The 27505-nt window shown below is 35.4% G+C and overlaps 1 protein-coding gene across 2 annotated transcripts in view; it reads right to left on the bottom strand.

Annotated features, from left to right (window-relative positions):
- The window catches only part of BTBD9 (BTB domain containing 9), a 115303-nt gene that overhangs the window by 25510 nt on the left and 62288 nt on the right, over positions 1-27505 (bottom strand). For both annotated transcript variants that reach the window (XM_041477285.1, XM_041477284.1), the window contains exons 8-10: positions 19942-20051; positions 11788-11977; positions 4437-4544 (exon numbers count right to left, since the gene is read on the bottom strand). In XM_041477285.1, coding sequence (XP_041333219.1) covers positions 4437-4544; positions 11788-11977; positions 19942-20051 — 408 coding nt within the window. The remainder of the gene's footprint in view (positions 1-4436; positions 4545-11787; positions 11978-19941; positions 20052-27505) is intronic.

Here is a 27505-nt window from a genome sequence, read left to right as displayed (position 1 = left end):
GTTTGCAGGGTTTATTTTATCAGAAGTGTCATTAACTCTGAGGTCTGGTTCTCCTACTGGCCTTTGGTATCTTTTGTTTTTCATTTGACTTTCAGACTCTGTCAGCAAATTCTCCTAACAACTGCAAGTCTCTATTGTTCAACACTAACACGCTCAAGTCCACTTATCATAAATGTTTTTAAAAATAGAAGGGAACATGACTGTTCTTCATTACTGTCATACTGTGTAGAGAAAAACAGCTTATTGTGGAAAAGAAAAAAAAAAATAGCCTCCATAGAGCATGTGAAAATTGTCAATTACACAACCAGTATGCATAAATTGGCTCTCACTTAGAGAAGGTACACAAGCTTCCCCTGTGAAGATAACAGACATTCAGTTTTTTCTTCAGCCTTTTAAAACTGGGAGAAGAAAAGGTTAGGAGTAGCCTGTCACTTCCTGCCTTTGAGCACTGAATTATTAATTTACACAAAATACTACATTAAAAATGCCATTAAAACAATCCAAAGCAGCACACTGATAGTTTAAAGGGGATGTTCATGCTTCAGTAGTCTGCCAAAACCAATACACGCTCTTTAAATGTAATTTAATTTTTTCTCATAGTTTTTTCTTCCACTTCCCGATTATCAAAGGTTTCTGTCGAGGTCTGTGTTTGGCAGACAGTTCATCCTCCTCTTTGTGCTAGCAACTGAGCAAAAATTATTTGGAGACCTCACAGGGCACTTGCAAGACAGCAGGGTAATGACCTCCACAAAAGTCTAACTCTACTGCAAGAACAGGTAGCCATAAAGCCAGGCAGCAAACAGCGAAGGCAAAAGGTCTTATCCACAGAAAGAACTCTTACCCACAGATCCTTGAAGCCAGGAAAATGAATAGGAAATATTACTAGTAGTGCACATTTTCTCACTGAAGTATTCTGTCTCTTCAAATCTGGGCCCCAGTGAAATTCTCCCATGTTTTCACTACATCCACTTTGATTTTCTACATTGGAAAGCAAGTGAGCTATTTTTCTTCAGTCTACAGCAATACATTAAACACAGAACTAATGCCAGAAAGGATAACCTCAGGATTTCAAGACCTCATCAATCACTTATATTGCACTCCCATCTCCAGTATGTATATTGCAGTCAAGTGGGCAACCACAGTCCCACGGAAGGACATACTTACTTTTTATTTTCCTTAAACAAAGACACAAGTCTCAGTGAAGGCAATTTTTATACCAACACAGGATTAGTTAATTTCAGACTGCAATGTCAAATATTCATTAAAAAAAAAAAGATTTGGCTGAGATAAAAAATAGCTGCAAAATTGGACCACATTAGCAAAAGATTCGTTTTGTTTCACCCAAATGAGAGAGGAGCACAGCATTCAAAACCATACAGGGAACAAAGAGATGATACTGTTGTTTCTATCCCTGTATGCTCTAGTCTGGTTAATAAAAATTGCCAAATGTAGGCATTATAACTGTCTGCCTAAACCTGATGGTGAGCCAAACCCAAGCACAGTGCTTCAGTGTGACTGTTCCTTTTCCTTGGGGAGCCTGTAAATCAGCAACAGAAGGCATTCAAAGGCAGACTAAAACTATCAATGTAATGCTAAGAGGAAGGACAGACAGATAAAAAAGAAATCCTCTGCATCCACTAGGAGTATCTTCATCATTACACTATGACAGTAAACCAGAAAAACGGTACCACCTCCGCTTTACCAGCATGTGTTCATTTTGGTTAAGATCCAAAACTATCTTCCCTATTTGTTGTCACTGTTAAAATTATCTGAAGTGAAAACAAGTTGTTTGTTTTCATGGCAACCATCCCCAGGTTCCAATCTGAGCTTTTTTCTTTTTTTAAATTACAGAAATTAACCCAAAAATTAGTTCTTCACATATTCCTGGCAGCAACTGGTTCAATTTTTCCCTCTTTATTAAGAAATCTCTACCACCACATTGAAAGTTTACCCAACAATTTTAAGTGAGGGCCTTCATTCAACACATGAGCCACTGAATGATGATGTCTCTTCTATTCTACATTCCACTGTTTTTAAACACTAAGAGTATGGCTTTTTTAGATCTACTGTGTTTCAGCATTTTTCAGCAAAAAAAAATTAGTGTTCCAGTACTGTATGTAATCACACACTGTATGAAATTACAAGGCTCTGATCTTTACAAACCAGTCTTAACATTTGTGGCATTTGGCAGTTATACAGCATTTTATATATTTAACGTATTTACTAGAGAAAAAATATTGATACTATAGATATTACTGCATATATTTACATGATACATATACTAGGTTATCAAACTGCCATTACAATTCAAGTAATTTTTGAGCTGAAGTAACTTCAGCATTTCTGCAAATCACACCTGAAAATAAAATGAAACATATTTAGTTTTCTTTGACTGAAAAAACCCCAGTCTATATTTCTGATCATAAAGGCAAGAGATATAAATTGAACATTAAAAAATGCTATCAGATGCAAAGAAATCACCTGAAATTTGATGGCCAGTGAACTCTGGTAGCTTCATGACCAGGTCTTTTTATCTGTTTAAAGCAGATACAGACAGTGCTTTGGACACTCTGTGTCTGCAGACTTCAAGAATAAAGACTGGCATTATGCCAGCTGACTGCACATCTGTCAGAGCAAGAAGTTAGGCAAAATGCAATTCTTTAATCCACATGAAAATTGTTCCTGCAGCCGCAGCTTCGAGAATTTCCACAGTATCTATGCTTTGAATCAAGATTTGAAGTATACCCAAAGAAGGCAGCTATCTTTACTTTAGGGATGTACCTTTATTTGCTCAAGGCTAAGGCTTTGAAAATAACAAAAAAAGCAAAAAAGCGTGGTTTGAACATGGTGAAAAGATACTTGAATTGGGCAGTCTATCAGCAATTTCACATGCACTGTGCATACTTAAGCAAGTGCTCCTTTGGACTGTTAAAGGGCTTTCAATATCAAAATGTAAAAGGAAAAAAGTGCACAAATATTCCTGATATCTCTTTCTCTCCCTTTTGTAGTTTCAGCCTTTTAGTGCTCCCACTGCTGGAGGCAGACAAAAAGATGAGTTTTATCTATTATGCTGAGATGTCTTTGAGAACGAGTGAAGATTTAATCGTTCTCCAGACCTGCAGGCAGAACCCAGGTTTCCTGCTCATCAATACCCTGCCCTTTGCAGGCACTGAAAGGACGTGTCAAGTTCTCCTTCACGAATACATCTAGAGTGCATTGTAAAGCATTTGAGTCACATTGTTTGTTAAGAGATGAAATATAAACTTTAGAAAAATGTGTGTCAGCAGTGCTGCTACAAAGGACTGAATAACTCTCTTGCTTGATGTGATGAACTGAGAATTTGGAATGCCTCTGAATTTGTAATATCAATTTTGTTTTGGCTGGCACAAATACAAGATGGGTGGAGGTTGGCCCCATATAAGCTGATGACTTGAATTTTGTCCAAAGAAAAAAAGCACATCTTATGGAAAACTGACTTAGGGAAAATGAAAGATGGAAGCTTTTTATAATTCTGAGCTTCCCTGGGGTTTTAATCTGGGAATCACATCGCATCAACACTTGCTGAATGCTCAGCATACCCGGCTTCTGGATACGTAATATATAAATTTGCAGACTGTCTTTTCAGTCCCACGACCAGTATCTAGATCATTCTTTGCTAGGAATTAGAATCATTATCACATGGCTTTTCAAGAAGGCTTTCAGTACTAAATTATTCTTCCATACTTGAGGAATGGATTTTATCAGCAGAAACTGCAGTAAAGCCTATGGAGAGTATACAGTCAGAGAGTATGTATGCCTGATTTCTCCTGATTTAAGTATTCAAATGAAAATGGAAGTTTTTCTCTCTTCTTTATCTCTGCTTAAGGATCACTCTTTTTCTATGGAAGGGTGCTTTTCAAAAGCAGAGTGTTTGGTGCATAAGTCAAGTACTCTACTTTTGAACAGAGACAAGATCAAGCTTTCGCAACTGTGTGGTCTATTATGGTTTGGTCCCTACCCTCACTCTCCTCACTCTCTTCAGATGTCATACAATACATTTATGAGTTTTGATAAGGGAGAAAGACATTTGAGTAGCAAAATCCTTTATCAAGTATGCTCCCTTCCCTCTCCTACCACATTTCTCAAGGCAGGGTGGTTTGACATCCAGGGTCACCATGAACATGTGACCTCCAGAAAAACACAGATTAACTTCTAGTGATCACAAAAACAAGGGTATAGTAAGCAGACTTTTTATGAACAAAGAATCCAACTGACTGTCTGAAGATCCAGTACCAATCTTAGGAAATTGATTCTGTAAGTCTTGCATTAATGTACAGGTTATGCAATGATCATTCTTTTCACAGTAACCTATATAAGTAGTGAACAAAAAAAACCCACCAAAAACTGTGGCTTCCAGTTCTTAATTTGTGCTAATGAGTGGAAAAAACTAAACTCACTTGCAGGAAATTTTTGTGCGATCCACCACCATGGTCCACTGCTGCTGATTTGTTGAAACCTCAATGTAGTAGCTGTAGCTCCGATCATCACAGTCCCAAAGTAGCAACCTACGTAAGAAGAAGTTTTTGAGTGGTAAGTTAAACAAACATCAAACCAACTTTAATTTTTCACAGCCCTTTATTTTCTTCACTTAATCCTTTCTAAATATAACTGTTTCTTTTGGAACGTACCTCTAACACTCAACAAAGTCTTCACTGTTTTTGCCATCTCAAACTACTATGACTCTATTCTTATTATCCTGAGGCCAGTAATAGACTCACAGGCTTATAATAACCAACTTATGAACATTAATCTATTACATTCATCCAATTACTTTTAATTGATTTGCCACTGCCTTTTTTAGACACGATGCAAAGATCTGTTTCAAAAAGTCAGTTTAGGAGAGGACAGGAAAAAAAGAATTAGGTGATCAAAAGGATTATTCTGCCTTCTTAATTGTATTTTAATGGTTTTGGAAAATATATCAGAAATATATTTAAAAAAAAAAAAAAAGAAAGTAAGAAAATTCCCAGTCCTAGTTCATCAGCAGAAGAAAAAGAAGGAAAAAAGGCAATAAATTGTTAAAAAATTGCTAAAAAAGCAGAAGAAAAAGAAAGACAATAGTTGTAACAAACATACAAACATGCACTCTTTCAGGAAGGGCTTTAAGTGACACTGAATAGCCTTTGATTTCCATACTTGTCTTACAGAGAAGAAGACCTAAAGCATCAGGGGTGGCATTTAGCTCAAGTGTTATCAAAAACCACATCTGGCAAATGTATCTTCTTTACTTTCCTTTATATGGGCATTATCTCCCTGTTGTAAGAGATATTTGGCCCAGACCTGGACACAGTATTCGAGGTACAGCCTCCCAACACCAAGTACAGAGAGAAACATCCGAGTTCAGGCCTTTCTTTTCAGCTTTTGAAATCCCAGTGTTAAAAATGGAATTAGGTCTAGTGGCCAAGCAGATTCAAAACAAATTCTCTAGGTGCCGAATGTAGGTCATTAATATTATCAGAAATAATATGCTGTCAAAAGCAGCTTTAAGAAGATAAATTAAAACACTTTCAACAACAGTCTTTTAGCACAATTGAATACTGTCTATTTGCAAATTAAAAAATTCAGAGCTGACTTAGTAAAAAACAGAGTTGTCCGTGTACCATGACAGTCTTAAAAAAACATCCCATATGCCAAAACAACCACTCAGATTCAACAGCTCTCCTTCATCTGATTATCCCCATTCCACTTTTCTACAGCTGAAAGGTCTCCACATACACTGAATGAAGTTTACTGATTACAATGCTCTATTTTGAAACTGCTACTAATCAACAGGTCCTGAATTATTTAACATTTATATTTTAACCAAGTCTTCTAAAATGATAAAAAGAGGAAAAATAAAAAACATTCATAAATTTGTTTTCCTTCAAAAAGTCTATCAAAATGTAGCTAATTATGCTTTTTGATAGAATCCTTTTTATCACGGTGACTCATTGCTGTTTCCTTGATCCATGTTTTCAAAGCTATGATCAAGACTTTGAATATCAGAAGCACACTGGTGACTGTAATTTCAACTAACAATAGTATAATTAAAACACAGCTGGCTTTGTTTTAAAGCAAAAGGTAACAGGACATATTTGCTCCTTTCAAAAATATATAATTGCTCTCTTCCAAATCAACCTAATCTCATTAAATAGGAGTAAAAATCATATGGTTTAGAATTATTACAAACCAAATAATGAATTAAAGTCAGCGGCATCTTTCCCAAAGTGACTTTGCATGAATGCTAAATGCAGATTTCTGTTTCTTTGATACTTCTGAAGGAAAATAAAAAGTTATTTCTTCTCTAGTAGCTTTTTAGGACAGACTCAGGATGCAGACTGACAGTAGATGTTATGTGGAATTTACTCTGCTTGAAATGCCTTTCTGGATAAGCAGTGAAATACTTTCAGGTGACACCTAGAATATTCACAAGGGGACATTGAGAACAAAGGCCACTTTTTATGCCAGGCACAACAATCTTTTCAACACATTACAAGCAAATTACCATGCTGAACTTTTTTAGCAAAGCTATCTTTTGCTAAGATGAATATTAAATGACAGGAAGGAGAATATTCCACTTAAAAATGAGAACTATACCCATTGGAAATGCATCTGTTTATGGCAAAATTTCCCATGTTCTTAGGACTTTCCATATTGAAATAAAAAGCTAAATTAGCTCATTAGGGTATCTTGCCCTCAAGATTGAGAAAGAAAAATTGAGTGAAGATTTATCCAGCTTACACCTTGCAACACTGAGATTTAAACATATTTCTGTTTTGGAGCCTAAGCCTGTGAATCATTTAATATTACATTGCTGTTTACATCACATGCTCACAATGCCTCACTTTATAAAATAAAAGCTTTTCAAATATGAATGAAACTTCACATTGCAGGCACAGGAAAATGATTATACTGGCTACCTGTTACAGAAAAAGAAAAACAATGCAGGACTTTTTTAAACAGTATGTCCCTAAATGTCATCTGTTGCTCTGTGATTGAAAGTTCTGTGTTTCTAAAAACATTTTCTGCTGTCTGTGCTTACTTTTTATTTTTAAATTCCTGTAAAAAGCATTGTCCCTGTTTAGTTCAGACTGCTGTATAACGACATACACTCAAGGTGTTAGCAGAAAACCAAATAATATTATCATGCACTTGACAGAATGACACCTGCTTCCTGAGTGGTTTAAGTCACTACAGAGAACATACAGATAAATATTTGACAGTACTGTGTTCATAAACCACTTGCATACTTGTAGAAACCCAAAAGACAGAAATTAAAACATGAAGTAGTGACATATCTTGAAAGAGAAAGAAAAAGAAAGAAAACCCTTCCACATGAAAGGAGGATTTTTTATACAATTGTTGCTGCATTTTTACCTCTGGTTGTCTATAAATCCCTTCAATTTTCTGCAGATATTTATGTTTCAGTAGTTACCCTGCAAGAAACCTTCTTTCTTCCTACAAAGAAGACAAAATTTCTGCGTATTTTCTAAGTGTTCCTATGATCATTCATTCTGAGTCATGATTTTACTCTCAAGTCAGGCAAGCACAGAAAATGAGCAGCAAAGAAAGAAAAGCTTCATAAGTGGAAGTGGTATGGAAAATCAGAAAGCATAAGAGATGTATATGATGATGGTATAAGCAAACAGAAAATACATTCAAGTTCACTGATGCTGTTTGTTAATTTACTGTGGATTACTGTGAATATAAAAAGCTATTGATTTCATATGAGAATCAAAGTCTTCAAAAAGATTAAGTTGGATAAGTAGTTCATGTACTTTTCTAAAGACATATTTTTTGTCTTCCTATTTATTCTAACATGAAAATCACTATGGCATAGATTTCCATCTCTACCACATACACTCCAACAATTTTATTTTTTTTTAATTTATAAGAAAAATCATGCAAAGACCGTAGCATAATAGTACTCTATTTCTATTCCAGATAAATGCAGGGAGAATTAGACAGAAAGTTATTGTGATAGGGCAGCTGCTGCAATATTCACATTTTAGCCATTTAAAAATTAAATTGTGTTTACTATGTTACACACACCAGTTGCTTTCTTTCTGTTCCTAATTAAACACTACAAATACAATATAGCATTCTGTCACTGAATATGGGTCCTTTCAGGGACAAAACGGAATCAGATATTTTGTGTCCAGACAGGCAACTACATGGGAAAAAACACCTAAATTAACAATTACTCTTCTGTTAACTCTTCTGAGAGCTAATAAAAAAATAAAACTCTTAAATATTTTTTAAAATTTCATGATGTAAAAGACCATATTTAGTAACAACTGTTAAAAAAAACTCCATAGAATCATAGAATAGTTTGGATTGAAAGGGATGGGTTGAAATCTCCATGTTTTCCATGTCTCTTCTATTAGAAAATAGTATTAAGTACTGATTGTCATTAGACCTCTTTCAAAAATTCTCAGTAAATTTTGATGTGGAAGTCAAGGGCTCCAAATTTATATACAAATAGAAGAAGTATTCTATATTAACAAAGTTTCAATGAGGTCTCCCATGGAATTTCTGAGTCAAATTGAACAGATGTCATTAGTTGCCTCTGTGCCTTCTCAGCAATGAAGGCCACAAACATATGGAGCTGAAGTAACAGCAACTGAGCCAACAAAACAATGGAAAGAGATTATTGTTCTGTACCTGACACTTGTTAGATCATGCCTCGGATACTGAATCCCTTTTTGGATCCAAATAGAACATTGATACATCTCAGCAATTCCAGCAGAGGACCATCAAAATGTTCATCAGGTTGAAGCACACACCCTGTGCAAGAGACTGGGGAAGCTGGCTTGCTCAGCCTAAGGAGGCTTGGGGTTGGGGAGGAACCTAACAGCACTTGTCAGTATCTGAGAACAGGATATCGCAGGCGACACAGAAAAGATTTAGAATTTCCTGCCTTTGAAATTTTTAAGACCTGATTTTCTAAAGCCTTGATTAGGATGGTCTTTTTTCATAACTGACCCTCCTTTGAGGAACAGCCTGATGCTAGGTGCTTCTTCCTCAAGTCCCTTTCAACCTAAGGGTGCTAAGATTCTTAGACATTGGAATGACTTTGGCAGAAAGCACGCATACAATATATATTCCTGAAACATTCAACTCTCTGCATTTCTAAGGCATATCTGAACACCAATAGTTCTTCTGTTTTTTTTCCATACTCAGAATCTAGTTGCCATGGTAACATTATGTCTTGGAGGCTCTCTCCAGTGATATTCCCATTTCTAAAGACTAAAAGCAGCTACTACCTTTTTTCAAAGGTTTATATATTTACCCCCTCTGAAATAAATATATTCAATGGCACATGTGTTTCTGAACTAAAAAGATACATACTTTAATTCCTAATCATTGATTTAAAATCCAAGCCCATGAGTATAATGACTCAGTTTCTGAGGGTAGCAGAATTAATGTCATTCTGTAGTCATGGTGTACTGCCAGCAAGCAAACACTCCTAGAATTTTTTTCTATTAGGTGGGAGCATGAGATTGAGGGAGTTTTCAAACAAGCAAACAGCAGGAAAACAGGCAGTGAATACAGTTCCATCATTTTTGGCAGACATTCTGTTAACAAAAAAATTTTCCTGCTTCCATAAAGATGAAATACTAAGACTTTTGCTGTCATCTATGTTTACATATTATTTGATTCCTGTACAAAACATAGGTTTCCTGATGCTGAATAAAGAGACCATTGTCACCATCTTTAGCACAGCATAATACAGAACATGTTCCAGACCCTTGCCAAAGCTGTAGATGCCACAGAGCGAAACTTCACTTCCCCACTCCAAGGAGCAGCTTCCTTTGGTTACCTGTGACCCGCAGTAGACATGGCTAAAACTCAAAAAACTTGTTCTTCTAGGCAGTACACAAGAAAGGAAAAATGACATGCTGCTAGCATTTCTGTCTCTAGGCAATGCAGGTAGTCTCCCCTGTCAGAAGATACCCCAGACTATGATGTTTAATAGCTTACTTTACAAAAATAACAATAATAATCTTGTTTGCACTATACATGCAGGGAAACTGACAAAGAAAGATGAGATTCTGAACCTGTAGCTGAACAATTCAATACCACATAAATCACTAAATGCCTATTAGTTTTGAATTATGTAATGTTTGGTTATTTTTTTAAATTTGCTTTACACACTTACTGATTACACAGTTATTACTTCTTGGCAACCAAGGTTTAATTCACCTAACACACCATTTAATAAAAAGACTTATTAAAAATCTGCACAAAAATAAACAACAGCATAGCATTTATTATGGGAAATTCAGTTTTTTTCACTAACTGGAAAAAGACAGTACAATGCATCAATGGAAGGATATACAACTGAAGGATATCAGAAAACAGTAAGATAGGAAGACAGAGGAACTGAGAAACTACCCATTTTAGTTAATATATTCTTCTCTTAATCTTTTATATGGCCAAAGCCTCACTGCTAAAAACTGCTACTTAAGTTTAAAGTGTCATGAAAATGCTGGCACTACATTTTCATTTAGCAATTTAAAGAAATCTGAGTACTGCTTGGTTTTCTACTTGATATACAATATTTAATAGAATATTATAACACCAAACTCAAATGAGTGGGGAAAGTTGCCAACCACACTTACTCAACTTGTTTCACACAGTGAGAACAATGCCGGACTTGCATTATGCATAACATCTACAGCTTGCATAACACACTAAACACTGCTTTTGTTGGGTCAGGGATTTTCCTGCATGTCTGATGTCAAACTCTGAAGACAGAGTTTTACAACCATCATAACAATGCCATAGGCCAAAACCAAACCACACAAAACAGAAACTGGCAATTGTAAGAGCTTTCAAGTCTCACTTGGCAGCTCTTAACAAGGGGAACACACTGAGCTCCTAGAAATACGTATCTATGTACATGGTCTCTGTTGCAAGCCAGTACTCACCTGGGATTTTAGCCTTTGATCACTGGTACTCTGAACTTCAGAAATCTTTATTTCTCTGTCACAGAGCATACAAATTAAGTCCCTGACTACATAGTCTAAATTTACAAAGACCATTATCCCATTAAGACAAGGTTTTGTATGCCTGATTTTATGAAACAAACACCCCAAACATTTATAGTTAGAGAATCTCAAGTTGGCAAGAATATTTTTCTTTTCACCTGTAAAAAATTTGTCTCTCCTATCTATTTCCTAAGTCTCTACATCAGCCAAGATTTTCATCTTCATATGTATACACACATTTACAGTAGAAACAGCCCAATGAACTTCAATCCAAAGCTAAACACATTCATTAATCTAGCCTTGTAAATCAATATTCAGGTTGCTGTACCTTTATTACACCCTCCACGTTTAAGTAAAAACCAGCACTAATTGTATAGTGAAAGGAAGCCTGGCTGACTTGACATGATGATTTTCTTTAAGAAAATTGTTTTCAGAATTAAGTGGATAACAGTAACTGCACCTACTTAACCATAAGTGAGACTGCAATTAAATTCTATTTTAAAATAAGTATATAACTTTAATCTTATAATTTGACTGTTACTACTATTATGCCTCTGAAAAGTATTATTTTCTGAAATCGCACTCTGTACCTCAACATATAATTCGCACATTTAATTTTTAACATCCTGTTATACTGAAGTAAGAAGCCAAATGACAACTACTAAACTAGCTCCCTAATTAATGTCATTTCAAATGTCACACATTCTAAAGAAAATAACTGCTCAGCAAAAATTTCAGTGTGGCCCCTAATTTAGAGAAAAATAAATCCTCCTACCGTATTGATCCAATCATGTAGGGCTGTGCCAGCTGCACCACAATAGCTCCGCTCCCAAGCTGGTGGCATGTGTATCCAGAATCCCAATCATAGTTTTTTGTGTCTCCATTCAATAAGGCATTGCGACTGCGACTTACACCCTCGATCACACTGGCACAGTCTGCAATTGTTGCAACATTTTCAGTGGGAACTATAAATTAAAAACACAGAGATGACAGACATACAGTCAGAAAACAATTCAGATGCCAGTGGTCTTTATTTCTGGAGAAGAACTGGTAAAAAAAAAAAAAAGAAAACATGATCAACAAAAGGAAATTTAATTCACATAAAATGAACTACGAACAAGTGATGAACAAATGGTACAGATAGTTTTTACAGCACTGATTCCAGAATAGCTTGGTAAATTAACAGATGGATTTCAGTATTGGTGATATGAGAGCACTCTTTTAACACAATTGCAAAAAAACATCTTGTCCAGCAAAACTTTAGAAATTTTGAAATAATTTCTTCCTGTTTTCATGATGAAACCTCCCTCTACTACAACATCTGAAAATGGCAAGAACACAGCTATGAGAATTCCAGAGATAATTGTATGCAAAAAAAGAGAATTTTCCATGAAGAGCTAGGATTTTGTGATTTCACTGTGCTACTGGTGTCAGAAGCATAATATTAAGAAAGCCACTACCCACCAAAACACCTTAAAACACATATGGAAAGAAACTGCAAGATCATTGCCAAGTAGTAATCCAAGGCAGTGGAAAAGCAACCAGCTCTGGAAAAGCTACTGCATTACCAAATGTACTATCATCTCTGTCTTCTCATAAAAAATTACTAAAACCACCACTTTACTATTCTAAAAATCTCCTGATTCCCTTACTACTGAAAAGAGGCACTCAATTCCCAGATTCTTATGAGGGAGCAGGTGTTAGACATTAGAAGTACTTCACTTGGAACAATCTGAATAAAGCAAAGTCTAACACTGCAAACTAAGAGTACTGGCATTGAATTAAAATTTGTCTTGACTTCCTTTTCTTCCTCTCCTCCCTGGGAATAAAGTAACTTATTTGTCTATTCATTTTATATAGGCTTTAAAGCATCTTCTACACAGAGCTGGTTCTTTTTTTTTTTTTTTTTAATAGGATGAGGAAGGTATTGCCATCTTGGTAAAATAGTAAATGATTAAAAGACAGAGTCAAAATCAATGCCCATATTGAGGCTCCATGGCATATTCCAGACACACTCTGAGCTATCTAAGTGATTAATTAAATGCAGTGCAGCTCAGTTCATGCAATATTTTGCCTGTGTGCCCTCTGAGCATCATCCTGCTCCTTCTCACATTTAGATTTCTGCACTAATTCAGGACCCTCCTAAGAAGATGTTACCCTGATTAGTTAAAACTCCTTAAGAACTGTACAGAAACTGTCTTGGTGTGTTTTTAACATAATTCTGTGGTCTTCCCTACAACAGCTAATTAGAAAGTGACTCTGACTAATTCAAGTGTGCAGAATATGCCATCCTGTCCCTTTTCCCTAGGGGGTCTGCCACTCCCTATTTTGAATGTTCATTATCATCTTTTATATACACTTGATAAATTTATTAAAAGTACCATCTGGTGGGGACTCGGTTCTGTATTTTCAAGTATTTTTATTGTCTTTCTTTCTCCCATTAGAATATCTGCTTCCATTTAGGTCACTTATTTACAAATACAAACTGTCAAAACCAACAGTCTTGTTTCTATTTTTGTTTCCTTTTTTTTTTTTTAATCCACCAGCTATCCAGCTCTTACAGTAACCAATATTGTCAGAGAAAAGAAAAGAGAAGATTACAAATATAATTTTTTTCCCCCCCCACTGTTCGTACAACAGTTTTGGGCTGAAAAGTCTGATTTGCTTCTAAGGAACAGAAAAGACGTGTGTTAGCAAAGCAAACACATTCTGTAAGCAAACAAAAGGAGAAGATGATTGAGGTTACAGGACAGCAGCATCAAACATTTATTAAAACTTACTTTCTTGTCTCTTTGCCTTATGCTGCAGTATGGAGCGATGAAGAACTGGCAGTATATATAACTCTAGCAATGGTATTTTTATAAAGGATTGCAATTTTCAAGACATGGCCTAAGGGTCATCTATACTGACTATATTTAAAGATAAGACAGATATGTTGTTCAACTTTCCTTAGAGATCTTCCAAGATAAAAATGTACCAGAAGTGTGTCGTAACCTCAGTCATATTTATCACTCCTTAAGCTTGTTTCTCTTACTTTGTCTTTTTAGCATACTTGGTTTTTCAAAAGAATTTTTATTTTTCCTGAAGCACGCTGAAAAAAAAGTTAACGCTGATGCTGCCAAGTGGCTTCCATATCTGAGTATAGACTACTTCCTTTCATCTCTCATTCTGGACAGGCCAGCTTTTGCTTTCTATCCATCCACTGTGACTTCACTACAATGTGGATGAGTGGGGAAATGAAAGAAAATCCTCAAATAACTTCTTGCAGCACAGAAAGGAACAGAAGTAAGTGGGTATTTGTATTGGTTTACATAACCAGCCATCAATAAACCTTAAATAAATTATGAAAACGAACATACAGGGAGATGGCAGATCTACTACACAGTCTTATTTTCTAGGAAAACAGCAATTTAAAGCATTATGGGCTGTAGAATATATTTAAACTGCTCTCTAGGCAATAGTCAAAAGCCCCCTGCTTATGTGTCATCATTGCAACAAAACTGTTCATTTTAGGGAATTCTCTTAAGATGCTTACAAAACTATCATTGTGAAGAAACTATAAACAAGAAATTACATTAGAAGAAATATATTTTTGTTTTAGTTAGTATGAAGGAGTAATTTTACTCTCATGATTATATCAGTTAAATATTCAGCTTCCAATTGCTCAACTTTTAACTACAAAATTGCATTCCTTCTCTACTTGAACATCTACTAACCTGACAAAAGTTTCCTTCCTGGCTGGTTGGAAAATAGAAAGCTGAGACTAAATAAAAAGAGAATTAAGTACATAAGGATTATTTCAGAGTTTGATCATATCGTATTAAAGAATTAAAGGGGTATTAGGCATTTTGCTCTCATTATTTTCCACATGCCAAAAGATTTTTTAAGTCTAATCTTTATTCCATATATGAATTAGCCCTTGTTTATTTGCTACATGGTAGAAAAAATAAGAAATCTACAGACTTTTCAATCAATAAGAAGTACAGCCAAATGTCCTGTCTTTCATTCCATATACTCTTTGTTATTTTCTTGAGTTGAAACTTGCTGATGAAATTACTAGATTTAATTTGAATCTTCAATTAAATTATTCAAAGAAATCAAGAGCTAAAAAAACATCAACTTCAAACAAATATCAACAGTATTTTCACCTATTTCAGTGAAAAGCCTTCTGCAAGCCATATTTATCTGGAAAAGAAAACCTCACTAATATATGTTTTTGTCCAACTGTCAGAAATTGTATTAGAAAAACTTCAGAGAAGGCTGATTTTTCACTTGATACCTGCTACACTTTGCGATTCCTAATCCAATAAATTAGAACAAAACCATTAAAGTCACTAGAACTGGCCATACTTTTCATTGCCAACTAATTGGCTGCTACAGGGCTCTTTCATTAAACATTGTGTCTGCAGAGGGCTGTCAGAAATATCAGTTGTTTTAGGAAGTATGCATCCCTCTTTGTGGTACTGGAGATAGACAGGAAAGGATTTAAAAAGAAAAAAAAAAGAACTGGAACCATATGAACAGATCTCTCTCAAAACCAACCATGTGGCTGTCCTTTCTTACAGAAAGGGGAAAAAAATTCCTGCAGTATTTAGATTGTCTTCAATTTTTCATAATTTCCTAAAGCTATGTCTGCAGCCGAGCTGAATTATACTGCTGGGTAAGCCTGCATTGTTTCGGAAAAAATGTGACCCTTTTCAAAAGGGAAAAAGCAAAATATGATAGCTTTGTATGGAGTCAACATTAAACTAGACAAAACCCAGCATCTTTCACTGCTTCCTTGGGGAGAGACAAAGCAATCTTTTACAAAGCTGAACCACGCACTAGGCAACTGATATGACTGGTTTCTCCCTGTTACACATTCAGTTTTATTTGTTCTTTTTCTAAATAACTGCCAGAGTAAAAGACAAGTGAATATTTATTTGTATCATTCTATCCCTTTTAAAACAAGTTCTCCTAAGGCATTGAGCAGCACACAAATGAAGGTTCATAATGATTCGTAAGAACTGAACAGCATTCCTCAGAGGGTGACCAAGGACATTCCAGTGTTTTTACATCTGTCTTCTGCTCTTCAGTCATTATTCACTGTTCTCTTATTCATGTCTATTGTACACATTGCAAGACAGTCTGATAGACTGAGACAGACTACTGACCAACACTGATATGTGGAAAAACCATCACCATTGCACTCCCGATGCCCTTCACCAGGCTCAAAACCAGAAAGAATGTTGGTAAAGCCCACAAAATCCTTGACTGCCCCTCAGCACTGAGTATTGATTAAAGGACACTGAGGTTATAATTTTTTTTTTTTCCATTTGAGGCAGAAAAAAGGAATTTTTCCTCCTACTAAGGTGGGAAAGAAAATTCCCAAAAACCTAAAGAGGCCTTGCACAGAAGCAGTCCTTTAACTGCCGTTGTAACTTCTTGCCACTGGGCAGATTAGAACATTGTACAATACATTGCATGACACCAGGTACTGCTTCCAAAGCAGTATGTTTCTTTCTTGTGAAAATATTCTTTTGTTTTGAATTCTAGATTAAATATTAATGGCTAAAGACCATTCAAAATTTCATAAGCAGAAGCTCATAATAAGCAAGCACTATGATTGTGAGATTAAAGAATATTTGCATCCTTGTTAAACGAAAGAGTTATGTTAATACCATGAATTTGATATGGAAAACTGTTAACTTGCACATTTAGAGATAATACTATGCCAAAAAGAAAAATACATCTCAACCCTAACATCTGCGTTAGGGAAATAATTTCATATGATTACATTCCTTTCTGTCACCTCATTTCACAAGACAACAAACTGTAAACCAACACTTAAACACCAGACAGTGCTATAAAGAGCATTTTCTGCTACTTTTGCTTCAAAACTGCTACTCAGCTACCATTGGGTCATGTCAGTATGACATCCAGTATTATACAAAGTAACTGTACAAATCACCATCCACATTGACTTTTAATTGCAGTATGTCAAGTTAGTAATCTTTCATTAAAACCTTGTACACAAAAACACAACAACATAAAATTGCTGTAATAATGAAACAGCACTTCATTTGTATTATTTGTTTACCAGCCCTCTAATCTTCACTGTATGGTGACAGCCATCACATAGATATTATGTACCAGTAGTAATAGATCTGATAAATTACGCTCTTTGCATATACTCAACTCTTTGCAAGGTGAGTATCTTTCACAAAAATTAAATAAATAGTTTCTCAAGTCTCTACATAACATCTCTAACCAAATACCTCAGAGGCCTCATTTCTTTGGAATGAGTTTTCAAATGACAAATCTTCACATCTTATCTTCAGTGTTGTTTTGGTAGAAGTAGGGGTCACTACATCTTTTTGAAAGGGAAAGGACCTTATGGTCTTCAAGGGCTGACCAAAGGACCTTATGGCCTTCAAGGGCTGACCAGTAATACTTCATTTTTTTTGATAAAACAGGGTATAGAAACAGCAGCTGTGTTTGTTCTAACCTAATTTAATACCACATTTAATATCATATGGGATAAGCAATGAACCCAATGAACTGCTTTTCAAGGGTTTAAGATGGAAGTTTCTCTACTCAGTCAAGCTTAAAAGCAATCTACTCTGATTACTGCACTTTCATATATTTTGTTGATTTTTCCTAACTGCTTTCAATTCACTTTATCCTATCTGGTCATTTCAGAAGCAGAAACAAACATTACAAATCCTCATCACAGTAATAAAATAAATCTGTGCCAACCCACTGGCACTCATACTGAGTTTTTACACAGATGGACCTTGGACTTACAGTCTGCTTGATTGCAGGAGCCATACAATATGGCACCTTATGGTAATCATCACACTGAAAAAAGGCATTGGATAGATATAATATCTCTTTGCTGGATCAAAGCTGCTGAGAATATTTTTGAATAGGCAATACTGATGGCCAAAAATTCTGATGGAACAGTCATAGGTGTCTTTGCTCCATTTCACAACTGGACAGACCTCAACTAGTCCCCAGATCTTTCCATTTCTATCTTTCTCACCATAAACTCTGCAGGGTCATGTATACAACTGCTGGTGCCTCACTGACAGTTGGAAGACTATCCACATCCCACTTTCAATTAACTACTCCCCAAATTCTTACTTTTAACTTTCTACCAACTGTATTGACTAATATCCCTTAAATATAAAAAGCCATGTAAACTACAGGCCCCTCTCTTTCCTTACTGTTGATCACTTCAAATGACTTACACACACAACAGCTTGACTGACCCACACTGAAGAACAGCAAAGCTGCCCTTGATTAACAACCACCATTAACACCAGAAACCCTCACTATTATGCTGCCCAAACCCTATTTACCTGTAAGATTCTACAAAACCATTCTCACAAACTGAAAATTTTTAATAAAGCCATATAAAGCCCCCATCCTCTAGATTACCTTTGAAACTTAAGAAGTGTTAAAATAGATCAAATAGTTTATCTCACCAGAATGATCACCCAACCAGTAAAAATAATTGAGTCTATGAAAGATGAATCACTTTCAGTATAAGTTCACTTATACAAACATGCACGGATTTACTGCCTTATGATCAAACAATCTTTGTGTTAACACAAAATTATTTAAGTCCAAAATTCAGCATTTATTAAATAAGTTTGATCATCTGAAATCAAATACATACAAATGTTTGTACACACTAACTGGATTTTGTATGAAGTTTTTAAAAATTCATAGCTGGCAGTGCTAACTATGAAATTTAGCTCAAAGGTTTTATCACATCTGAGATACTTTGTTTCTCTGTTGACTAGCTAACTCAAGGGAGATGTTTTCTTTTAACACAGTTCTTCCTTACTGTTTATTCTATTTTGAAATCAATAGCAATTGCAATGCTACTTGCACACTACCTAAAACAAAGGCTTTTGATTTGCCTTCGTATAATGCATGCAGAACAGGCTGGAGGAATTGGGTCTTGGTTTTTCACTGCTAAATATTATAGTTTTCTCAGTGAAAAATTTAAAGTGAATATGTCTTACTAAAAATCTTCTTTCTCATTCTATTTTGCAAACTTTTTCCCTTCCATCTGTATTGGGTACATATTTAAAATTTAAATATACGTTTAAAACCAGCATGAACTCTGAGAATTTTGCTGAAATTCTTGATTTTATGCTGTAAGTAATAAACTGTGGGAAATCCCACCTAGACAGCTACTAAATACTTTCTCTCCAATGAACTTCAGGATCTGACTTTTATGAGTTTATATGGAAGAAAGCACAGAAACCACCTCATTTTAACTATTAAAAAAAAAATCGATATTAAGTCTTTCTGCGACACATGTTACCATGCAGTACCGTTGCTCTGTAGGGGATTTCTATCTTAAGTAACATAAAGGTACTTAAATCAGTGTTATATAAGCTGCCCAGAGCTAAGACAGCTCCATCAGCATGGTGTTCTGAGAATAATAGCAGTATAACTGATATAATGTTCTGCCATGGCTAAGCATGTCTATGACTCTTTGGGGGGAAATGAACACATGAGAGTTTACTTTCAGCAGTTATAACCAAGCTGTATAAGGCCCTAAATGTCCAAATCCATCATCACTACAATAAATAGCTGTGCTTAGTCCATTCTTGCCTACTGGGAGGCATGAGCAACTGTACTGTGACATGCAAAGAAAAATAACATTGCCAGCACTGACTGACTCAGCTACAAGTTGCTTTGTCAGCAGCGGCTGATTTGAATTTCAGCATTCCTGCAGCATCATTAATTAACCCACAGTACTGGAATCTCATAGAAGTTGTAAGGACTAGCCAATTAATTCTATGCTTACAACATTGTTTAACTCAATTTAGAGATTTCTGGAAACAGAAGTAGTGTGCAGTAATGGCCAGCTTTAAAAGACAAGTGTTTACAACAGTTTATAAAAAAGGAAAATGGTTTTATGTCTTACCTATCAGACCTTTCTCAAGAGTAAAGGATTTGTTCGTGAACATGCATTCAAATGCCACAATATGGAAAACTTTGTTCACTGTATTGTGGGTCCCAACAATTCGAATATACCTATAGGGAAACAAAAAAAGATAAACAGCACAAGTTAAACATGACCAACTTCTGTGCACTTAAATATAGATTCAGTTAGACTATAACGTGCAGACCCATAAGAACTGAGTGACTGTTTAAAAAAAAGAAAAAGAAGTAAACAAGAATATCAATTTCATAGCAGTTTGCATCTAGTCCAGCATTTCATGCTGGCTCCAGTGCAATTTAAGAAGAAAAAAAAATCTTTAAAGAGATATGGAATCTGTTGAAAATGTTTCTAAATAAATTTGCCAAGAAAAGAAAAATTAGGGACCTTCTGTTTCAGAAATGGTCTGTTAGTGCAAATATGTGTTCATGGAGGTTTTAAATACTGCTACTACTAATGACAGTAATAATAATAGCAAGAACAACAGTAATAATCATCCTTTTACCAACAAATTTTCAGCACTGCGAAAGATTTCATACAGCCAGGACAAACTCAAAAAAACGAGTCAAGCTTTTCTTCCAAAGCCAAAAATCAATTCCATTTTATTAAGACTGTTTCTAATTCTAACACTGGATGTACACGATAGCAATCTATGTTGGTGTATGTTTTACTAATACTGAAAAAAACCCTCATTCAAATATTATGAAACCAAGCTATTCTGGGTTTCTTGGTGGTAGCTCACATTTCCACACTCCAATTGCAAATCAAATAGAGCTGCTCTCAAACATTGTGACCTATTCACCCCTGCTGCATCACCTTGGAGGCTTCACCTTCCATAAACAACCACTAACATTGATTCAGTCTGATTCTGCATTTTCTGAAGAGATCCAACAGTTCTTACTATAAATTTTGAAAAATCTCAAAAGGACTATTGTACACCTCTCAATAAATGCTGAGCAAGCAACCAGAAAACTACCTAAACCAAATACCAATTACTTCACAAGATGCGTTACCCATACAGAAAGCTTTGTATGAATTTAACTCATTTCAATCACCAACTATCAGAATGTATGAATCTTAAGCAATATCCTTGGTCTGTCTCTCATTTACATGGTATAATTATATTTCTAACATAATGGCCATTCATCAACAGCATCATTTTGGCTTGTGTTCTCCATCAGATCAAGTTGAGAAGACGCACAGTATGTTTTCTGAGATTTTCTTTTTAAACAATAAAACAACCATCATAGCTATTTACTGTGCTAATGCTCAATCTCCAAATTTCACTTAGAAATTATTTTAATAACTTGGAACAAACAATTGTATGCTATTGCCTAATTAATATTAACTCACACATCAATCAACTATCACAGTAGCCAATGTCCTGAAAGTCATTCTATGCAGAAAAAATAAAGTTGCAGGAGTGTAGAAAATATTTATTATTCATAAAGAAGATGAACCTGTGTTTTAAGACTAAAGCAAAACTTAGCCCTTACGCTGTAGCTGTGCCAAGTGCCTGTAAAGAGCATCGCAGGAATCTTGGCAGACAGGCAGGCAAACAGGAGGTGTTTCCCCAGACCTGCCTGTGTGAACCAGCTGACTTTCTTTTTATGAACTCACGACCACAGTCCGAACCCTAAAAACACAGGGAATGTCCAAAATTCTACAATGGTAACTGATCTTGTTCCCTCCAACCTCAGAAGCACAGAATTCCATTAAACGCAGGAATAATTTTGGAATATTTTGAAGTGCACATGGAGCCTGGCTTGCCATAGACACTCCCTTGACTCTCCCAGGCAAGAAAGATATTGATTGAGTTGCGCTGCTTGGACAAAATGCACAGGCAAACCACCAGAGTGTTACTAATGGAGATGTACTTTGACATCCTTCAGTTACGCTTCCTTGCATTAAAGAGCTTAGAGAATAAACAAAGTAACAAGATTAATAGGAACACAAGAAACTGCTTCATAATTAGCTTTAAAAGCTAATTTACTTAGATTTTTTTGTGTTATAAAATTGTATCATTAGAGCAAACTTCTTGATTGTTTGTTCAGAGCAATTGGAAGTTGTTCAAATTCCTATCAGCAACAAAGCAGGTTCACATGACACAAAGTTATCTGTGAATCTTTGTGTGATTGCAGAGTAAAAGAATCACAGTCCAATGCCTAGACTAGCTCCACTGTTGATGGGCTTTAGACTCAACTGCTAAGACTGGAAAACAGGAAAAAAACCCTGAATCATTCTCTAAAGAGAAAACCTTGATCAGTTTGTGGGGTTTAAATGAACTTCCCTAGCAGGTAAACAGGAATGCAACATGAAAATTTTGCCCCTTACTTTTATTTTCTGGCCCTTTTGGAGAATGATGGATACTCATATAAGTGCTCGAGAGTTTCATTCACACGTCACAGACTTCTCTAGCCACACAGAGTCAAGCTACACATGACCTTAAAATCCTCACAACAGGAATATCAACCAGAAAAATCTGATTGGTGGGGTTCTTTTTCCCACTACCAAGAAAATTGTTTTGACTATAGGGAAACAGCATGTTCTACTGGATCTTGGTAGAATTCTAAACAACTGAAATTTGAATGGACTACCTGGGTTGATTAATTAGGCACCTACATGGCAACATCTCTCATTCATCCCCTATTTTTCCCAGAGCAATTCTTCTCCTTCATATGAAATTACCATATTTGTACTCTGATGTGAGAAGATATCTAAACAACTAAATTATGTTTTATTTCTGCTCTTTACACTTGTAAAGCTGACACACATAATTCAGATAACAGCTGCTGCAGATCACACCACTGATTCTGCTGTGGATACCCTAGAGGACCACAAACACCAAAACTCAGCTGCCTACATCATCACAGCACTGCTTAGGAAATATGTGTCAAAGCACGAAAATATGCATACTCTAGGAGTCATTTAATCCTTCATTATAATAACAGCAGTAAGATACAGAAAAACAAATATATTAAACACAAATTCCAATCCCTTGAGAATATTGAGACAGAAGACTAAATAAGGGGAAGGAATGGAAATTAACATGTATTTTGCACTGATACCCACTCTTCAGCTACTATCAAAGCAACCTAAAATAGCAACAGCAAACTTGAAGAACTAAATCTAATATGTACAAAATGTGCTCTTATGAAATTGGCATTTCATCTTCCTTTGTGGAGCATTTGGTATGAGACACCAGTGCCAGAATTACTACATACTTTATACCTCCTCTAACTGCTTAGAACCACTGACATTCACATTCCAATCACTGCCACAAAGATGCGTGAGGCACAGCCCAACACACAAGGGCATTAGAAGACATTGTGTTTGTTTTTCAGTGGAAAAGGAAACAGTGTTATTCAACACCGTCTAAACTCCATTTATTGACAACTCCCTAAAACGAATAATCCTTCAGACTCACACAGCTGAATCAACAGACCTGTGGCAGGAAGATAGAAAAAACAAGGAAGAAAAATCTATTCCCAGTATTAAATCATGTGGGAGAACAGTGGACATAAATAAATACATAATATAAATAATTAAGCCAGAACAAACAAGAAAAGCGTATCTGTCTTTTGACAGAAGACAAGTTTTCCTGCACTTAGACAGGAAAGTCTAATAAAGTCTATTTTATACCAAAGGAAATCCCTACTGCAAATATTGAAAATAACTGTGACAAATTAAATAAAACACTTACACAAGACAAAATCATTGAACTCCAGTAGAAAAAGTACATCTAACACCTACAAAGCCTGAACAGTAACAAACATTTTCACCTTGTAAATACAACCGACAGTGAAGCAATTTGGAAATACAGCACATTTCCTTTTGTAATGTGCCAGAATGTGTATGCAGGTATTTTATGCTGGGGCATTCAAGTGACTAAAAATATTGGTATACAACATTTAAATGGGACATGTAATTGTTTGTGTACCACATGTAAGCAGTATGTCAACCCATCAACCAGTGTTTCTCAAAGGATATAACCAAATTAACACTGATGTGCTTTGGAACATAAGTAAAACTTGCACAATGTGATAATATGTTGTGTATTCCATACACAATAATCTGTAAGAATAATAAGTTTACAAATGCTTTGTTCTTTTCTAATGATCTCCAATTTTTATTTCTTTAAAACAGAAAAAAAACCAATTCCAGGTAAACTGGCTTTAACCTCCTCTTCACATTGTATGCATCTCTAGTTCCAATGAAGTTCTCAAATCTGAACTTGGTTCACCTGCTTTTATTCTGGGTCAGACCTCAACCCAAAACAGCTGAGTTTCCTAGAACCCATCTGGATATGAGCAGAAATCTGCAATTACACCTGTTCTCATAATGCACTTCCACTATAAGAACACAAAATAAAAAATGAGACGATATTAAGATTTGGATGTCATGAAATCTACATTTAAACCATATTCCTGATTTGACTGTGCAGCCAAGCACAACTTAAATATCACCCTCACTTATCTTTATGCCATCTTTACTGAACACATAAAATGGGATGCTAAAAAATTTAACTGTATAGAAAAAAAAAGTAGTTTTTAAATAGAGAAGAAGGTATTGTTCTTTAGAAAGTCTAGTTCTAAAACAAACAGGACAGGGGGATTCAGAGAACAGACATGACCTGGCTCTGCACACCTTCTAGGCTGATGCGACATGAAGCCAGATTCTTCCCAAAGAGAACCTCATCTGCAATAGAACTAATTTTCTTTCAATCACACTACATCCTCATGAGGTTTTATGACTTAGGATCAATTTAGCTTCATTATATAGATACATTGTAACCTCCACATTTTTAAACATATTGAATAAAACAAGAAAATACAGGAAAGTGCTGCTCCGTGAAATCTGAGAATGTTTGCCATTTTCCCAAGCTTCTCATGCTCCACCAGCCTGGGAATTTACCATGCAATACGTATTTCTTGCTCTAATGACACTTCAGTAAGTGCTGTCTAGATCTAGGCTAGAATCAGACTACAAACAATATGACAAAGAAATACCTGAAAAGTATTAGAAAAAAGTGAGGGAGGATGGAAGGACAGAAGGAAGGAAAACAAAGATACATTGATTTCAATCTGCATCCAGGTAGCTCAACAAAGAAGTAACTGTAGTTTTGACCTGTGCTTAAAAAAGCAAGATATTTTGAAATTTGTCCTATAAAACTGTAATGAAGATATATAAAAAATTTGTATTTAGCTCTGGGAAAAAAACCTAACAGACAGTGGTAAAGAAGGGTGGATTAAAAACAAATCTGAAAATTATTTTTAAAAAAGGAGGCAATTACTGAAAGAATCCTTTTAATATAAGTTTTGTTTGGACGAATCATTACAGTAACTCCTGGTATTTGAGCTCACAGGCATAAGAGAATAAGAGAAGACCTCTAGGGCTCTCAAAAGGTGGTCATAAATACACATGAAGAATTAAATGTTATAAGGTAAAAAAACCCCTAACAAACTGACCAACAAACAAATAAACTAAATGAACCACGACTCCTATCCAAACAGTATAACATCTTCCTTACAGAAAAATACATCCAAGAATATATGCAAGAAACCTTACCATTCATGATGTTAAAATTATACTGGAAAACTACTAAACAATACTCAAATGAAATCAGCTAACTGATTATGTATTTTTCATCAATATTTTTACGATTTGAAAACTTGTACGTACAGATACAACTCCTTGTACTTGCAGGTGGTTAGAAAATTGATCCAAAGTATTGCTGGTTCAATTTCAAATTTGCTACTTAGTTTTGGAATGCTGAAATATGAGGTAATTCATTAAGCCAAGTATGTCTCATACATTTTAAACATTTGTGATATAGCATGTAGTGTTACTACTCAAATGTGGTCTGGATCTGGAACAAGAATGCCTTTGTTAACTGAACAAGATTTAGTTCTTTAACTAAAGATATACAATTCTTAAACCCCTGTATACTACCAGTGATTTAAAGATTTACAAACACCAACCAAGAGTAACCGTATCACAAGAAACATCAACTTCAATTGTTCAACATTAGGAGCAATGTTTTTAGGAACAAAACCACTAAAAAAAAATCACAAGTAACGTCCCACCTAAAGCAGTGGAATGTCAGTTCTGACTGCTTTGGTGCTCCTTTCTAACATAAAGTGTGCAACACCTGTTCTGCTCCCGATAACACACAGCTTAGTCAAACTTAAACTATGATCATTCTTTAGATGGATTTTAGAAATTATTAATGCAGATTAAAATTCACATGAAATATATATCAAATATTATGAAAGTGTTTGTGAAACCAATGTCTGATTTGAGACAGAACAGTGAAGGCATCAACCAATTATTTCTAAATTCACCAAGTTCTGTCTTTTATGAAAAAAAATCTTACATGATATCCACTAGCAATGTCACCTGCTACACATATATACCACTGCTACCTCAGTTAATCACGGTCTCTAAACTTCCTTGCTTATGCTTTCCAGAATATTGAAGACCCAGCTCTTAGCTACTGCAGGCCTGAACTCAGGTATAAAATAAAGGACAAAAGAAATATTATTTAGGGGCCTATTCATCAAACACAGACAGTGCAGCAGATTCAATCTCATAAGCTTCATATGTCTAGATCTTTTAAAATCAAATTGTGTTTCACTGGAAATCATTGACGACATGGTGAAAGAAGATCATAAATTTGGATTACAAGTAGGTGGTCTGTATTAACCTGTACAAACACTCCTACACAGCTCATCAGCAATGAGATGGTAAAAGGGAAGGGTAGTGACTTCCAATATATGTAACAAATAATAAAATTTCCAGAAACTCAAGTTCATGTGAGAATAGTTGAATTATGGTTAAAGACAGAGCATTTAAGACAGACAACTACTGTAATGATTTCTTGTTCTCACTGCTCCTCTTTCTTCTGCTTTTTTTTGTTATTTTAATTGTAGAGTAGAGCCACATGTATCACACAACATTTGCCACATTTCTCTTGCTGATTTAATAAGCAGTAAGAACTGTCTAATTCAGAACAGCACTCTACAGTATTGCACCAATTAAACTGATTACAATGGATATTTATTCACTGAAACACTACAATCAGCCTGGAGTGGTACACTGAGTGTCACAGCCCCAAGAAAATGTTATTATTTTGTTAAAATGTAGTTCTTGTTCTCCTACCAAACAAAAATAACTTATGTTTGACATGTTTATGAAATACACCACTATAACTTGTGAGCAGACCAGCAGAAAACAAAAATATATTGACTGAGCTACTGAGTTCAGATCTCTTTAACTGGTTCCACAGCCAAGGAACAATAACCACGCAAGAAGTTCTCTTCCTGTGGTTAAGCATCTAAAGATATGAAACTGTTTTAAATCTGATTTCATAAATCTTAAAATAACTTCGGGTGCAATGGAAAAGAAATGGCAACCAGAAAAATAAAGTAAGGCTTTTCTTCCAAACTTTATTTCTTTTAGAGTGTAATAAAAAGTGAAGTTCTCACCTGCCCAAAACTCCCCTAAACACCGACTGAGCTACACACAGGTTACTTCTAGGTGACACTAA

The sequence above is a fragment of the Pyrgilauda ruficollis genome, unplaced genomic scaffold, assembly GCF_017590135.1.
Source record: "Pyrgilauda ruficollis isolate IOZ18807 unplaced genomic scaffold, ASM1759013v1 scaffold4, whole genome shotgun sequence".
NCBI classification, from domain to species: domain Eukaryota; kingdom Metazoa; phylum Chordata; class Aves; order Passeriformes; family Passeridae; genus Pyrgilauda; species Pyrgilauda ruficollis.
Note: the sequence above shows the minus strand (reverse complement) of the source record. Positions and strands in the feature narration are given on the sequence as shown.